Source organism: Brienomyrus brachyistius, chromosome 24 (assembly GCF_023856365.1).
Source record: "Brienomyrus brachyistius isolate T26 chromosome 24, BBRACH_0.4, whole genome shotgun sequence".
Lineage (NCBI taxonomy): Eukaryota > Metazoa > Chordata > Actinopteri > Osteoglossiformes > Mormyridae > Brienomyrus > Brienomyrus brachyistius.
Window position 1 is genome coordinate 192196 of NC_064556.1, and position 12929 is coordinate 205124.

Genomic DNA, 12929 nt, shown 5'->3' on the forward strand with positions numbered 1-12929 from the left:
CGGTGCATGCTGGGTGACGGGCGGAGGGGGGCATGGCAGCTTCCGTGTGTAGCTGTAACACACAAACACAGGAAATAGTGCCTGCCTGAAATCGGGCTCGGCCACCCGGGATCTCGGTCATCTATCAAAGGAAGGAAGCGGGACACAAAGAGAAGGCTTTATCGGAGGAAGGAAGCCGGAGGCGGGATGGAAAAGCAGCCGAGCGACGGGGCTGCGACCAGCGGCCGTAAGCCGTACCGCCCAGCCGCCGCCGCCGCCGCCGCTTCGGGCTCCGGGACCGGCTCTGCGTCCAAACAGCCCAGCGCCGAGACGTTGGACAGGTGAGCAGCCGACCCTGATCTTTATCAGCGGATGTGCACTTTAGTGTATAGCGGCTCCTACCCCGGTCTGAGCCGGGGGGCCGGGATGCCCCCAAATGAGGATTTAAAACGTGTCTGTGGCGGATCCTCCGCTGCTCGTTGGCTCAGGCCGACGCTAATCTGACGTTAGCGCCTTTACGCGTTTATTTTGGCACATTACGGTGGCTGGAAAACAAAAAGGTGTGGCCGGTTTTCCCTATCGTCATGCCGGATTTGCGATCTCTCCGATGTTCCCGGTAACCGTGCGTTTCCGCTGCGGGGATCGTGCTGTGTCCCCGCTCTTTGGGTTTATGAAGGGGCAGGACTGACACCCCTCGGGTTTACTCTCTTCCTCCCGCTTCCTCCCACCCCCTCCCACCCCCAGCCCCACCGGCTCCCACGTGGAGTGGTGTAAACAGCTGATCGCGGCCACCATCTCCAGCCAGATCTCCGGCACTGTTCCTCCGGACCCCGTCTCCCGAGATTACAAGGTAAGGCTGCGTGTCGGGGGGTGGGGGCGGTGATCGCGCATTCGGACCCTGACCGCTTCTCCGCAGGGCTGTCTATGGCTGGTTACCGGACGCTCGCCGTGATTACGGCGTTTATACCGCCTGCATCCTGAGCCGCCTTCCATGAACAATACAGCATCATTCTCCGCAGGATTTAGAGGAATTACTACCTTTTATCTGTTCCAGCATCATCGTTGTTAAATTCAGGCTACCAGCAGGTCAGGGATTATAAATAGGTGTTCTTTTTAAATTTTAATCATGTAAAGTACCCTTGACTGAATGAATTACCTGCCTTTGGCAAGTGAGCCTGGAGATTGCTATAGGTGCTGAGGAGTGCTTCACTAGTTCAGGTCCCTGGTTCTGATGGACTGTAGCTGAGCTTAAACATGCTGAGCTTATGTCACCCTCGGAGGATAGCTGCACGTAGGCTTGGTGCTCTGACGCTTCATTCGGGTGGTGGTCTGCTGTTGGTGGAGTATGGCATTACTCTGACACCCCCGGAGCTGTGCCTCCTCAGTCGAACACGGGAGACGGGCTTCCCCTGTCCCCTTCTCAGGGTTGGGCTCCAAGCTCGGCATGATAGTGCTATATATATGTGCTTATGGAAGAGGAACGGAAAACTTTCTCAGAGTGCGGGGCTTCTGGGTAATGAAGTTTGGTTTCTGGCCGTGTTGAGCTAACCCAGGGTTCGAGCTTGCTGTCCCTGATTAATGGCTCTGCTGTTTCTGACTGGCAGGTGGGATGGAGGAAAGACTTGAGGGTAAGAACACAAATGGGGGTCTTGGGCTACCTTGTTCGTGCTCTGCCAGCCTCCCCGTGCTTCTTAATGGCTCCTGACTGCTGGGGGGGTCTTTTCCTGTGCCTGAGGCTTTGACAGTGTGGTGACCCCCCCAAACACAGCTCGCTTTGACCCCAGCACCCTGCCTTTTTCCTCTGGACACAGTGCCCACTTGTGCTGAGCTCCCCGCTGGCTGTTAAATCGCAGTTTGACTTGTGAAAGCAGCCTGACACTGTGACACTGTGGCTGCAGCGTGATGCTCGTCGCGGTTGTGACACGTGTGGAACAGTGCTGCAGATCAGACCCAGTGCTCTGAAGCAGCGCGGAAGCTCGCTTGTGGCTTTGGATTGAATTCGCTTCTCCATTCAATCCTGTTTGCTACATTGACACGCTCTGTCATGGACCAGACCTGTATCATGGACCCTCACCTTTAGCCTTCCAGTCAGTTCAGTCTGTTTTTTAAATTTTTTATTTTATGCTTTATTTCATGTTTGATGAAATCACAGGTCTGGGACCTGGTATCATCGTTAGTATATTACATTCCCTTAACTAAGTTGATTGTCGCCGCTCCGCTAGGATTTTGCTTCTCTATCAAGATCCCATTGCAGCTTGTGCTCTGGGGGGTGGGGAGGGGCTGTGTGTGTGGTAAAGGCATGTTCATCTGCTATGTTTGTCACCTGCAGGTTTCCAAGAGACCAGACCTTGGGGTAAGAAGGCAGGGGTGTGTCTGTCTGTGTGTGTGTGTGTGTGTGTCTGTGTGTGTGTACGCTCTCTCTGTCTGAGATTACGCTCAAGCTAAAGGGTAGGCTGCAGATCGAGCACATAGAGGGCACTCAAAAGTACTTTTGCCCCTTCTGGCTGTGAGGTGCAACGATCATCTTAAATCACCAGACTTTGCTTAATCTGTGAAATCTCTGTTTACCTCTGTCACCTATATTGTGAGGTCATGCTTGTATGTGTCGAATTTTCCTGTCGTGCCGCTCTGCATGTTTTCATACTTAAGAAATGTTTTAAAGGTTATTTTGATTAGTTTTTCTTCAAATTTTTAGTAGCAGAGATAAAACAGGAAATTTGACACACTGACATAGTTTGACACAGTTGCATGTAAGATATGCTGTATGGTGCCTTAAGGCAAAAATTACTGGCGATGAAATGTATGACAGTTTAGCTGCAGTTTTCTGAATGGGCAGGAGTGGCGCTGTGCTGATTTTGGTTACAGATGGGTATGGATCGGGCTGAGATCTGCCTGCTTCCCTGCCCTGAACCTTTCCAGCCCCCTAACGGAGATTGCGGGGGACTTTGAGTCGTGGATGTTTATTCTGTGCCTTTATTGAAACTGATGTTTTTATGTCGTCTTGTAGGTGGGGGCTTTTTGTTTTGTGCTTTTGTTTCGTTTTGTCGATAATGGCATCAGCTTTGTGGTTACGTGTCTCTTTCTGTGCCAGTTTTTTTTTTACGGTTGTGGGGGGTGGGGTTCTTAATGCGGTGTTGCGGTGTGTCCTGCACTCAGGAGGGGGTGCTGCATGCACTCCATCTGCACAATGGTCACAGACGTTAATCTGCTTCTCTCTACCTCTCTTTAACTTGCGCCGCTCACCAGCCTGCTCTGCCTTTCAGATCTAACTGTAATGGCTAATTCACTGTACCAATGATGGCGGCATTCTGCCTGGCCCTGTCTCCTCTTCCTTGCTGCCGCATGGCAGAGCCAGACTGCCTATGATGTGGGGGGCCTTAGTGCTTAAAGCCCCCTCCTGATCTACCTGTCCTCTCACTGGCTGCTTGCTTGTCTGTCTCTCTCTCTTTTTCTCTCTTTCTCTGCTTGCTTGCACTGTGGGCCCAGGACTCGGACAGTACAAATGGCCTGCCCTCAGACAGCGAGGCCGACAGCCCTCCCTGCTCCCCGGCAAGTGTCTCAGCCAGCCTCTGTGTCTGTGTGTGTCTTTGTGTGTGTGTGTGTCTGTGTCATTTCTCAGTCTGTTGTGCTTAATTCTTGCTTGCTACAGGTCTTTTGTGTTTTCCCCTTTAAAAGCGTGCGCTTATAAGCATCTTCCTAACTGTGTCTTCAGTGCGACTTCCCCAGAGCTGCAGACCTCCCAGTCCAGCAGGGCAGCAGCTGCTGGCTCGGGAGAGGGCGGAGCGGCTCCTGGCCCGTGTACTGAGCCTTGAACTGCGCCCCAGCGTGTTCAGCGCTGCGTTACTTAACATTACATTTGCAGCACTTTACAATACTTTGTTGTGCGGCTTTGTTAAACAAATGCAGATGAGAATTAAAAGCACCAGTGGCTGTTTTTCTCTCTTCATAGTGGCTTGTCTGAACCCAAACCACCAGAGGGGGGTGCTGTTTTGCTTAGCTACCTAACATTCAGGCAGAGTACTTGTTCACGCCCCAACTGGCTGAGCCTGTTTGGGGACCAGCCTGCAGTGGGACTCCTTAAGCCTACAGTGACCCACTGATGGTCCGGCTTTTAAATCCTCTCTGATTTCACTGTTTGTTTTTCTTTCAAAAACATAAAGATGGAAAGATGAGGGTGGAAAAAAGACATGACTTGAAACTAATACACTGGAAAAAAAATTCTGAGCCATGTGCACGCATGTGTTGTATGTTCTGTGATGTATTTGTGTGTGTGAGGACCGTGCCTGTGCGTGCAGTGTGTGTATGTGTGTGAGGACCGTGCCTGTGCGTGCAGTGTGTGTATGTGTGTGAGGACCGTGCCTGTGCGTGCAGTGTGTGTGTGTGCGTGAGGACCGTGCCTGTGCGTGCAGTGTGTGTGCGCGTGAGGACCGTGCCTGTGCGTGCAGTGTGTGCGCGTGAGGACCGTGCCTGTGCGTGCAGTGTGTTGTGAGCTTGGTGCTTCGTTATGGGTTGTGTTGGATCAGAACCCTCTTCTGACTTGTTCAATAAAGCCCCCTACATGCGTCACTATGTCCCTCGGGGGGGGGGGGGGGGGGGGGGGGAGGTGTCAGGCTTGTGGTTATTTCTTTTTCTTTACACCCTCAAATTTAGAGCACAGGAGCTATCCAGGGAGGTCCTGACATCATTTCCAGACTCATAACCAATAATTAATATAGTTTAATGAACTATCATACTGGTTTAACCGAAGCTACACTTCAGAGTGAAGTCTTAGTTAAATGTCAGGTTTCTTTAAATCGCCATGTTTATATTAATCTTGCTGTTATATATGCTGAACCTGTACCCATTCGTATGCGTGGTAGCTATATGTTTAAACCAGAAAGTTCCAGACCCGCAAAGATGTGGCTGTCCCAGGCTCCCATTAAGATAAGCCTTGGCAGGGGTGTCCCCGGTTCTGCTAACATGTCTGAGGTCTTGACAGCTGACTGTCTGGCCCGCCCTCATGCTGAGCCCTGACTGTGATTGGCTGGGCTCCTTTGACAGGCGCTGAGGGACAGCGGCAGACAGGACCAGATGGAGGAGGCCCCGCGGGTGCCCGGGGAGACCATCAAAGCTATAGGTGAGCCCCTTTAGAAACCTGTGGCTTACTTTGGTAATATCTGGGGGTGGATCTCCAGATCTGGATGCTTAATTAACTTTCTTTGACACTTATTTCACTGTTAAGCAGAGCTGCGACCCCCAGCCCCCCCAACAGGGCTGAGGCTTGTGCTTCGCCTCTCAGTTTCTTTATATTCTGCCTTTCCAGCTAAAAATGTGATGTACATCTGTCCCTTCACCGGCGCGGTGAGCGGGACGCTCACAGTCACCGACTACAAGCTGTACTTCAAGAGCCTAGATCGGGTAGGCAGAGCCCCCATCCCTAACCCTAATCCCTAACCCTAATCTTAGATCGGGTAGACAGTGCCCCCATCCCTAACCCTAACCCTAGATCGGGTAGGCAGTGCCCCCATCCCTAACCCTAACCCTAGATCGGGTAGGCAGTGCCCCCATCCCTAACCCTAACCCTAGATCGGGTAGGCAGTGCCCCCATCCCTAACCCTAGATCGGGTAGGCAGTGCCCCCATCCCTAACCCTAATCACTAACCCTAGATCGGGTAGGCAGTGCCCCCATCCCTAACCCTAGTTCGGGTAGGCAGTGCCCCCATCCCTAACCCTAATCACTAACCCTAACCCTAGATCGGGTAGGCAGTGCCCCCATCCCTAACCCTAGATCGGGTAGGCAGTGCCCCCATCCCTAACCCTAATCACTAACCCTAGATCGGGTAGGCAGTGCCCCCATCCCTAACCCTAGTTCGGGTAGGCAGTGCCCCCATCCCTAACCCTAATCACTAACCCTAACCCTAGATCGGGTAGGCAGTGCCCCCATCCCTAACCCTAGATCGGGTAGGCAGTGCCTCCATCCCTAACCCTAATCACTAACCCTAACCCTAGATCGGGTAGGCAGTGCCCCCATCCCTAATCCTAGATCGGGTAGGCAGTGCCCCCATCCCTAACCCTAACCCTAGATCGGGTAGGCAGTGCCCCCATCCCTAACCCTAGATCGGGTAGGCAGTGCCCCCATCCCTAACCCTAATCACTAACCCTAACCCTAGATCGGGTAGGCAGTGCCCCCATCCCTAACCCTAGATCGGGTAGGCAGTGCCCCCATCCCTAACCCTAATCACTAACCCAAACCCTAGATCGGGTAGGCAGTGCCCCCATCCCTAACCCTAGATCGGGTAGGCAGTGCCCCCATCCCCATCCCTAACCCTAGATTGGGTAGGCAGTGCCCCCATCCCTAACCCTAGATTGGGTAGGCAGTGCCCCCATCCCTAACCCTAGATCGGGTAGGCAGTGCCCCCATCCCTAACCCTAACCCTAGATCGGGTAGGCAGTGCCCCCATCCCTAACCCTAACCCTAGATCGGGTAGGCAGTGCCCCCAACCCTAACCCTCACTAACACTAATCCTCTCTGTTTATGGGAAGAAGTTTCTGCAGAACCTTTTTCCCGTGATACTGTTTCCCTGACGACAGGAGTCGCTGAAGATAGATCTGGCTTCTCTTAAGGCATCTGCTTGTGTATGTGTCTTGGAGGTCAGCCAGATTGCATCCAGTGACAATCTGTGCTGCCTTTACATAGTATCTGTGTGTTTTTATCAGTTAGCCTTGGGTGGAGTTTATGATGTAGAAGCTGTGGGACTCTGTGTGAGACGCAGACTCTGCTCTGACCTGCCTTTCAGGAGCCCCCTTTCGTTCTGGACATCAATTTAGGAGCCATCAGCCGCCTGGATACGATCGGGATGCAGATCGGGGAGAATGACATGGGGATGGAGATCGTCTGCAAGGTTAGCCGCGTGATGCTAGCGGGCGCTTCCGCTCCAGCCAGACCAAGTTCCGCCCTCTAAACCGAATCTCCCCCACAGGACGTGAGGAGCCCCCGGTTCGCCTTCAAGAAGGTGGAACACCCCAGGATGGAGATCTTCGAGACGCTGACGAAGCACGCCTTTCCGCTCTCCAATGACCTGGTGAGTCCCATAGGCGGGTAGAGCCATGCCTCTTGTGGTCGCGGGTTCGACTCTACGGGTAGTAGCTGTTCTCAGGTGGAGAGTGAACTTGTGTGAGATGCAGGTCACTGTCGTGAATGAAGAGTGGAAGAGCCTTAGTTTAGTGACAAATGCTGATTGCTGCGAAGGCACAGAGTGAGTTGTCTGCTTAGTGCGCCGTCCCCGATTCTCCTCCAGCCGCTGTTTGCCTTCCTGTACAAAGAGAAGTTCCCTGTGGACGGCTGGAAGGTGTATGATCCTGTCGCAGAGTACAAGAGACAGGTAAACCGCCTGCGTTCACTGTGGGGGGGTCTGCTTCCGGGGCTACTCTCCAGCCTGACGCCCCCGTGATTGCCTTTTCGATGGCCGAATGCTTTGTGATGCTTTCGTCCCGCGAATGAGTTCTTGAGGAATTCAGGGGACTTCTGCCTGGTCCAGGTCCTGGTTACCGATCCCTGTGTGATAACGTTCCGTGTCGTGCCCACGCCTCCAGGGCCTCCCCAACGAGAGCTGGACCATTAGCAGGATCAACAGCAGCTACGAGGTGTGTGATACCTACCCCTTGCTGCTGGTGGTGCCCACGAGCATCAGGGATGACGAGCTGAAGAGGGTGGCAGCGTTCAGGGCCAAGCATCGCATTCCGGTGGGTCCCGGCTGCATGTCTCATGCACGTACTCACGCACACACGCATGCATGCATGCACGCGAACGAGGTAATCTCAGCTTTTTAAAGCACGCTTCCCCGGCCTGCACTGCAGGTGCTCTCCTGGATCCACCCCGAGAGCCAGGCTACCATCGTGCGCTGCGGCCAGCCACTGGTGGGGCCTTCGGACCGGCGCTGCAAGGAGGACGAGCGCTTCCTGCAGACCATCTTGGATGCCAACGCTCAGTCCCACAAGCTCAGCATCTTCGACGCTCGGCAGGGCAGCGTGGCCGACACCAATAAGGTCTGAGGGTATTTCTAACAGGTTATGAAGACATTGTGGGGACATCTGTTCCACTGTTACCACCCAGTGCACAGTAAAACGGCAGCTTTGTCACATCCTCCTAACTTGCCCCCCTCCCCTCCACAGGCCAAGGACGGGGGCTACGAAAGCGAGAGCTTCTACCCCAATGTGGAGCTGAACTTTCTGGAAATCCCGAACATCCATGTCATGCGTGAGTCTCTGCGTAAGGTGAAGGAGGCGGTGTACCCCTCCATCGACGAGGCACACTGGCTGTCTGCCATAGACTCCACTCACTGGCTGGAGTACATTCGGGTGAGACCCCCCCGCCCTGCCGCATCCTGACAGACACCCCCGTCCCTCCGAAGGTGCCCTGTCCGCCTCAGGACTCTGACAGCCTCACCCGCCACATAGCTTTACTCAGAATTTAATTTCCTTACGTATTATCAAGGCAACTTTTGTGTGGATTTGTGAAGTAGGCCATTGTCTGGATTGCCAAGGACTGAGTACTCATGGTCAGTGGAGGAGATGGATGGGGGAGGGGGGGCGTCTGTATGCCAACAGGAACATATCAGTGCTTTAAAATTAGAAAAGTAGGTCAGAAGAAGATGAGAAATACATGGGCCTAGATTCTGTTCATGACAGGAAAGTACTGGCTGTTTCACCAGGCACAGGAAGAGAAATGCCAGCTCATCTCAGACTTTCAAGTGTTATTGCCCTTTAGCCTATGAGTACTAATGAGTATTACCGAGTAATGCTGAGTAATAGTGAGAATTATCATTGACGTTCAGGTGTGTGCACTGAAGTACCATTGAGCATGGATGCGTAGTGTATTAGCCTCCATTCCCCCCGCCCCCCCCAGCTGCTCCTGGCCGGCGCTGTGCGCATCGCCGACAAGCTGGAATCGGGCAAGACGTCAGTGGTGGTGCACTGCAGTGACGGCTGGGACCGCACTGCCCAGCTGACCTCACTGGCCATGCTCATGCTGGACGGCTACTACCGCACGCTGAGGGGCTTCCAGGTCCTGCTGGAGAAGGAGTGGCTCAGCTTCGGCCATCGTTTTGCCGCGGTGAGTCTGGGGTGCTGCGGGTGACGCGTCTCGTCTTGTAAGTGCGTCGTGGTTCCAGAGACTCTGCCGTTGTACATGTGCAAGAGAATGTTCAGCTGTTACAGTCCTTAATCCAGTACTGTATGTGGGCTGCGTTTATGTGGATAAAGTGGTCAACTAAGCAGCTTAGTCTAGGGCAGTGTGGGTAAGTGGGATAGTCTGCTGTGTCTGTGATCAGAAGGTCGGCAGTTCAAATCCCAGGGCTGGCAGAGTGATGTCTCTGCTGGGCCCTTGATTGAGGCCCTTAACGCCATTTGTTCTAAGGGGAGACTGACCCTGCTCTCTCGATTTGTTTATCGTGTTGGATAATTCCTCTGTTAAGGAATGTAAGTGTAAGACACACACTATATCAATGTCTGTCTGTGTCTGTGCCTGCTGGTCACCAGCGCGTGGGACACGGGGACGAGAACCACGCCAACTCGGAGCGCTCGCCCCTCTTCCTGCAGTTTGTGGACTGCGTGTGGCAGATGCTGAGACAGGTGAGGCAAGACCGCTTCCTGACGGCCCTGGGAGGCAGCCATTAACACTGCCGTCGCCTCGCGGTCGCCTTTGTTGATTATCGAATATCTGCCCCTCCCCCAGTTTCCCTCAGCGTTCGAGTTCAATGAGCTCTTCCTTATCACCATCCTGGACCATCTCTACAGCTGCCTCTTTGGTACCTTCCTCTACAACAGTGAGCAGGAGAGAGTCAGCAAGGTTTGTCGCCTCATTCTTCTGTGCACCGTCCTGCTTTTTAGTCTTTGTGCACAAGCATCCATCTATCCATCCATGCATCCACCATTCATCCATCCTTCTATCTCCAATCATTCACCATCCATCATTCTATCTTCCATCCATGCATCCATCCTTCCATCCATCTTTCCTTCCATCCATCCTTCATATCATAGCTAGGGCCATGGGTGGCTTATATCCTCTTGCCAGTAGAGTGTCTGTAGACTAGCAGCATGGTGCTGATCTGTCACAGGATACATACATACCGTCCCACAATGGGGGCCATTTAGCAATGCATGTCTCTAGAGTTCAGGAGGGAAGCAGAGTACCTGTAAGAAACCCATGTGATACAGGGAGAACATTTAAGCTGTTCATTAGGGAGCTAGAGGTGGGATTTGAACCCATAACCACAGTGGGAGCGGAGGGCGACGCACCGTTACTACGTACAAGACGGGATATCAAAAACATGTACGTTATAAGCATAGAACGTTGTAACCACTTAGTGCAAGATGGATGAAAGAACTCACAAAATATCCATGTAAACAATAAAACTTTAATAGAACAGACTACAAGTTGACTACAAAACAAACGAACACATTATTACTTGTTAAATAATTCGACAAAGCTCATTTGGATCCTTGAAATTTTCCTTAAATTACTCATGATTACTTAGTGCCGGCCAGTGATAAACGGCAACGAAAATACACAACGGATGGTCAAAATGGATTTTTAAAATAAACATTCGCATTCAAATTGGCATTTGGCCTGAAAATATTAATGAAATATTGGTCAAATTAAATCATAAAATCCTTTTACTTCCATTATTATACTGAATTCACAATTACCGGCATGACCGGTATTTCACAAGGTTTAATAAACAAAGAATACACACACAACACTTAAGCCATTACTATGCAGTCCAGTAACGAACTGTCAAGGCAACTCATTTAACGCCAAGCAACACAATAGACAAATGTGCATTGTCGGGCGAAGATCAGGCAGATACAAGTAGATGTAGCGACACAAGTTGTGGTGGGCAGGGAGAGCGCTGTACTGTAATGGTTAATTTTCGTATTTTCTCTAGAAATTTGGATGTTGTATCGAAGTTTACGCTGTGAGGGTGTACGCTGTAAACAATGGCTGCTATTGGAATAATACGTAGGCTAAAAATGGGAATTAGAAACCTGTACATTGAAAAGGGGAAAACGTTGTACCCGGGGTTCATAGTAACGAGGTTCGACTGTACTAACATGAAATGAGCCATATCACCACTTAGTGTAGCGAAGTCGGATATACTAAGCTAATCGATTCCCCGCCCGTGCATGAACACTGGGACAAGGGCGGTAGTCCGATTTAATGGCTTAGTCCAGCTATAACTGTTGGTCAGCTAAGATGTGCATTTAAACGAAGTGACTGATGATGTCATTCTTCTCCGTGTGTCCAGGCAGTGCCCAGTAAGACGGTGTCCCTCTGGTCGTACATCAACAGCCAGGCGGAGGACTTCACCAACCCCTTCTACGTCAACTATGAGAACCACGTGCTCTACCCGGTGGCCAGTCTGCGCCACCTGGAGTTCTGGGTCAGCTATTATGTGCGCTGGAACCCCCGAATGAGGCCCCAGGTGAGACTGACAGGCTGTCCCTAAACCCCCCCCCCCCCCAGTTTCAGGAAACATCTCACTCAGCTATTACGTGCACTAGAGCCCCCCACATGAGGCACTAGACCTACACCTAATTGGGACCTGCTTTGACCTGTTCCTTAATCCCCAGCCAACCTCCCCTCAAAATTACTACATTAATGAGTGTTAATGGCTTCTGAGATACTGAGGTCAAGTGGATTATTATGACCAGTGAGGACCACATAATCAATAGATTTTGTTCTCTGTTCTCTAAGTCAGCTCATTATAAAAAATGAGAAGTGTGATAACGATTAGCCATCGAGAAAATAATTAGCCATCACAGAGTTTCCCCCGATATGGCAAAAAATCAGGGTATGCAGTCCTCCAGAGCATGGAGAGAATTGTTACTGCATCCAGCCATCTGGCTAAACACTGGGAGTGGGAGATTCTGGCATAGCTTGCTGCTGCTAATTCATAAAGGTCACGTGACATGATACTGGCCAATCTAATAAAGAGGGTTGCATGATGCGATGCCATCCAGTCTGATGAAGTGTCACATGACAGGGCACCAACCAATCTGACAGAAGGTCATATGACGCAACGCCAGCCAATCTGATGCACTCAAGTGTCTCCCCTCAGATGCCTGTGCACCAGAACCTGAAGGAGCTTCTGATCCTCAGGACAGAGCTCCAGAGGAAGGTGGAGGAGCTTCAGCGGGATGTCTCTTCGTTGCGCTCCATCACCTCCACCCCAGACCACGGCCCCTCGCCGTCCCACACCAGCACGCCTTTGTACACCACTGTATGATCATCTCTCTATGTCTGTTAGCCGTGTTTAACGATTCGCAGAGAAAACCACTCTAATATACCCGAGTCCTTGTAAATATCAACAAATTAATTCTGCATTGGTATATATTTTGTTCTAATCATGTGTACTATAGAATTTACAAGGCATGATTTTGCAGAAGTCTGTTGCACCAGACTAAAAGTATTAACTGCCCATTCCGTGAAGGAATGATAGCTGATGCATATTTTTTGGGGCTGTCAGCATGGCGTTTAACTCGTGTTCTTTGGGTAACCCAAAGCAGCCACTTGTTCTGCTTTCTGGGATCCTTTGTCTTAACTGTGGTACTTCAGAAAGAAAGCAGCTTTTAATCTGGGTAACCTTTTAAAATACATTAAAATCCCTACAGCTGATGTATATTTTAAACCTGTTTCGGCGTTTTAATCTCAGCTACTGTTTTTGCTGGGGGTTGTTATTCGGGCTGGTTATTGTACTGAATCCCGGGTCCCGGCCTGGACACGGCATGTGCAGGATCTCATCCCACCCATAATCCTTAGAGCATGTGACCAGTCTCTTATGCTAATGAGAGGAGTTTAGCCTTTGCAGTTTTTATAGTGTTTCGGTGATTCAGGCACCTGGAAACCTGCAGCCTCAGTGTGGGATGCAGGGAAACGGTCAGGAAGAGCCTGACCGTGCAGTAACACCACA

At 51.4% G+C, this 12929-nt stretch overlaps 1 protein-coding gene across 4 annotated transcripts; it reads left to right on the forward strand.

Moving 5' to 3' along the window:
- Positions 1 to 12: 12 nt before the first annotated feature.
- On the forward strand, positions 13 to 12647 carry mtmr1b (myotubularin related protein 1b). Of its 4 annotated transcripts, XM_048995124.1 has the most exons (17): positions 13 to 320; positions 724 to 829; positions 1584 to 1607; positions 2309 to 2332; positions 5020 to 5095; positions 5282 to 5376; positions 6756 to 6860; positions 6939 to 7040; positions 7257 to 7340; positions 7552 to 7701; positions 7816 to 8004; positions 8131 to 8316; positions 8864 to 9070; positions 9496 to 9588; positions 9692 to 9805; positions 11265 to 11441; positions 12078 to 12647. In XM_048995124.1, exons 1-17 carry the CDS (start codon positions 187 to 189, stop codon positions 12243 to 12245), a joined length of 2034 nt encoding a protein of 677 aa, XP_048851081.1. In that variant the 5' UTR covers positions 13 to 186; the 3' UTR covers positions 12246 to 12647. The 4 variants fall into 4 exon arrangements, with proteins under 4 accessions (XP_048851081.1, XP_048851082.1, XP_048851080.1 ...); XM_048995125.1 differs by lacking the exon at positions 1584 to 1607; XM_048995123.1 differs by lacking the exons at positions 1584 to 1607; positions 2309 to 2332 and adding an exon at positions 3466 to 3528.
- The last annotated feature ends 282 nt before the right edge of the window (positions 12648 to 12929 follow it).

What these genes read in the sequence shown, in the direction of transcription:
- mtmr1b (XM_048995123.1), top strand. Translation starts at nt 187, where the DNA reads ATGGAAAAGCAGCCGAGCGACGGGGCTGCGACCAGCGGCCGTAAGCCG. An exon ending in CCGTCTCCCGAGATTACAAG is followed by an intron (nt 830 to 3,465) that starts GTAAGGCTGCGT and finishes CTGTGGGCCCAG; the next exon opens with GACTCGGACAGTACAAATGG. An exon ending in GGAGACCATCAAAGCTATAG is followed by an intron (nt 5,096 to 5,281) that starts GTGAGCCCCTTT and finishes CTGCCTTTCCAG; the next exon opens with CTAAAAATGTGATGTACATC.